This window comes from Dipodomys spectabilis, unplaced genomic scaffold, assembly GCF_019054845.1.
Source record: "Dipodomys spectabilis isolate Male_0828 unplaced genomic scaffold, ASM1905484v1 ptg000463l, whole genome shotgun sequence".
In the NCBI taxonomy this organism is placed as follows: Eukaryota; Metazoa; Chordata; class Mammalia; order Rodentia; family Heteromyidae; genus Dipodomys; species Dipodomys spectabilis.
In genome coordinates this window covers 513,606-517,446 of record NW_024871140.1, presented here as the reverse complement: position 1 = coordinate 517,446, position 3,841 = coordinate 513,606, and the positions used below count along the sequence as shown (strand labels likewise).

Below are 3,841 nucleotides of genomic sequence, written 5' to 3'. Positions count from 1 at the left end.
GCTCAAAGGCAAAAACCTACCTCACAATAAGACGTCAATAAAAACACTGATATCAAATATGCTTTTTCCTAAAAACCTTAAGTAGCCAGTGTCACAGAGGATTAAGCCAATGATATGTGACAAAAGCCAGTCCACACATAGCCAAACATCTTGGATTTGTGTCATTATCCATTAACCCATTTCATTTTCTCCCCTCCTCCAAATATAATATTTGTTACCTGTGGCTATACACATGTTGGTGATCATTTAATTTATGGGTCATGTTGCATGCAGAATTGAGCAGCTGGCCATAATTACTAGGGTAGCCCAACTAGAGATTTTTTTTGCCTCTTCTAAGAACTAACCATGTGTTCTTCTTTAGAGAAATGTGGTTTTATTTTGTGCATTTTCTGCAAAAAGGAGAAAAGGGAATTTAGAGCTGTGAAATTTGTCATTATTCATGAAAAATAAAATAAAATCCAATGGTAAGTAGAGCCACACAGAAAGGGAAAGGATATTTTGAAGTTGTCTTTCATATTAGGTGAGTCCAAAGAGCAGAAAGTTGGTATCTGCATTTTTGTGTCATACTTTGAAGCAGATGACAGCTCAATGCTTGGCTGCAGGGATATTATTACCTTAAACTGGTATGGGTTGTCTTTGTGTGTGTGTGTGTATTTTTTGGTGCTACTTGGGTTTGATATCATAACTAGGCAGGCACTCTACCACTTGAGCCATATCTCCAGTCCCTTCTGCTTCAGTTTTTGGTAGGTTCTCATACCTGTGTCAATACTTGCTGTCAATACTCTCTCTGATCCTCCTACCTATGCCTCCTTTATAGCTGGTATCATAAATGAACTCTACTACACTGGGCTTTTTGCTGAGATTGCCCCTTGCTTATTTTATGCTAACATTTGCTTCAAACGATGTACCTCCCTACATTATTTCTTTAGTAGATGAGATTAGAGGCCTGAGCTACCATAATAGGCTGCATATGGTTTTCTTACTTGAACTCTTGTTGATGATATTTACACTTGCATTTTTAATTCAAATTTTAATTTTATTGCCAGGTGTTGTACATAGAAGTTACAGTTACACATGCAAGATAGTGAGTACATTTCTTGCCAAACTTGTTACCCTCTCCCTCATTTTTCTCCCACTTTCCCTCACCCCTACTCCCTTGTCACACCTCCAAGTTGTTTAAAAAAATCCTCACTGAGCCCAGCACCAGTCACTCATGCCTGTAATCCTAGCTACTCAGGATGTTGAGATCTGAGGGTCATGTTTCGAAGTGAGCCTCTGCAGTAAAGTCCCTGAGACTCTTGTTTGTAAGTAACCAACATTGAGCCAGAAGTAGAGCTGTGGCTCAAGGTTTAGAGCACTAGCCTTGAGAAGAAAAGTTTAGCCCCAGGACGGACACACACACACACATACACACACACACACCAACAATTGAACAGAAGCTTGACCTTTCAAATAAATATGTCAGAATTCCAAACATGCAGTAAAAGATAAAATAGTGCATTGGTAATTGAGTGAAAAATACTTTCAAAAGAATATGCATTTCTCCCTTTTTCCTCGTTGGACCTGTGGAAGCAAGATGGGTCACCAGCAGCTCTACTGGAGTCACCCCCGAAAATTCGGCCAGGGATCTCGCTCTTGCCGCGTGTGCTCTAATCGCCACGGTCTGATCCGGAAGTACGGGCTCAACATGTGCCGGCAGTGTTTCCGCCAGTATGCGAAGGACATCGGCTTCATTAAGTTGGACTAATTGAATGGACTATTCAAGACTTCAACCCCAATGAAAGACCATATTTGTACATAAAATAAAAACTCAAGAAGCCTTCAAAAAAAAAAAAAAAAGAATATGCATTTCTGATTATAATTTTTTAATCCTAGCTTTTATATACAACCAGTTTACATATTTTCAATAAATATTATTTTTTAATCTAGTTTTTTTTGAATTATATAAGGGATAATTTTTTGTGTGTGTTCTAATTTTTTTTATTGTGAGAATACCATGCAGAGGAGTTACAATTACATGTGCAAGATAACGAGTACAAGATAGCAAGCATTGTTGCCTCCTCTTTGTTTCCCCTTCCCATCCATTCCCATACTCCGCCCCTCCCCCACCAAAGTTGTTAAGTTCGTTTTTCGACATAAGGACTTATACATCTCATTGGTCCAATGGGTCCACCTGTATCCTTATTTAAACGACTTGTTTTTCCCCTTCCCTCCACAAATTATACCGATATCAAATATAGTGAAAGCAGGGGTTATACCATGGGGGAGGGACATACAAAACAACATAGAAATCATCTTATAAATATGTTAGAAACAATTGCATGAAAGGGAAAAAAAAAAACAAAAAAAAATTTGAATACTTATCTTGGGGTTCATTCCCCTAACATTAACTTATCTGACCTTTTCTGCTTGACTCCGACATATACTAGTTATTGCAAATAAGAGAAACCATGGGACCTATGTTTCTTTGGGCTTGGCTTACTTCACTTAATATAATTTTTTCCAAGTCTTTCCATTTCCTAACAAATGGGGCAATGTCATTCTTTCTGGTGGAGGCATAGAATTCCATTGTGTATATATACCACATTTTCTTGATCCATTCATCTACTGAGGGGCATCTGGGTTGGTTCCATATCTTAGGTATGGTAAATAATGCTGCAATAAACATAGTGGTGCTGGTAGCTTTAGTATGGTCTTGTTTGTAAACATTTGGTTAAATGCCCAAAAGTGGGATTGCTGGGTCATAGAGGAGCTCTATGTGGAGTCTTTTGAGGAACCTCCATACTGCTTTCCAAAGTGGTTGAACAGGTTTACCCTCCCACCAACAATGCAGTAAGGTTCATAAGGGATAATTTTTATATTGGTGAGAGATCATATATATATATATATATACATATATATATATATATATAAAATTTCGTGTGTAAGGTATCTAATCACATATCAATATTTTAGTTTATTTTTTCATATGAGTGAACTTTTCCTAGCCTTTTTTTTTTAGTTTATTTTCTACATAAGGTCTTGTTTTTCCCTTGAGCTGCCCTTAGACCCATATCCTCCTTTGTCTTTCTTCTGGCTAGCAAGATTCCAGGTGTGAAATACCAGGTCAGGCCTCAAATTGATCTGTAGTCTCACTTTTATTTCTATTTTCTCTTTCTACTTCTAAGTTATCCTATGCATAGTGCTCCCAATGTAGTTAAAGGTTTAGAATTTCAGAAATATGCATGGACTCCCATAATGTTCATGGTGTTTACATAGGTTTTTATTGTTGAATACTACATGTTTGTAGTAATAGTTTTGCATAATCTATTAGGTTGCATAAAAGTTTGCCTGCCATAACAAAGAGGACCCAAACTACTTAAAGGAAAATATCTTTCTCTCTACTGATCTCTATCTATCAAGAATGCCTCCTGTTGGACAATTCTGTCTTTATCACCACATGTGCAGTGCTGCTCCGGTGTTAGGCCTTTCCTGTCAGGAGAGGGGAGCAAAGCAGTCCAAGAAGGGTGCCTTTGTCAGGAAATAGTGATAGCTGCTCTCATTGTCTTTCCCTGATGTCATACCCCTGCCAAAAAGGAAAAAAAGAAAAAGAAACAAAGTCCACCTGGACTGCCGGCCAACTTAGTAATAGTAATTAGAAGAGGGAAAAGAGAGGAGTGCTAAGATAGAGGTAACAGTTTCTGCCCACCAGGGAACAACAATTTGGTTTCTTTGGAATTTAATGAAATGGACAGTTACTTGTCCATGTCAATGCTTATTTTCCCTTTCTCATTTCTGTCCTCCTCTTTTTGTTTTCCATTCTTTCATGCTTTATCATAACACAAGAGTGGTATCTCAGAAT

The 3,841-nt window shown here is 37.8% G+C and overlaps 1 protein-coding gene across 1 annotated transcript; it reads left to right on the top strand.

The window, feature by feature from the left end:
- The first annotated feature begins 1,545 nt into the window (after positions 1-1,545).
- Positions 1,546-1,808, top strand: LOC122098179 (40S ribosomal protein S29). Its single transcript, XM_042668672.1, has one exon. It carries the CDS (start codon positions 1,577-1,579, stop codon positions 1,745-1,747), a length of 171 nt encoding a protein of 56 aa, XP_042524606.1. The 5' UTR covers positions 1,546-1,576; the 3' UTR covers positions 1,748-1,808.
- The last annotated feature ends 2,033 nt before the right edge of the window (positions 1,809-3,841 follow it).

What these genes read in the sequence shown, in the direction of transcription:
- LOC122098179 (XM_042668672.1), top strand. Translation starts at nt 1,577, where the DNA reads ATGGGTCACCAGCAGCTCTACTGGAGTCACCCCCGAAAATTCGGCCAG.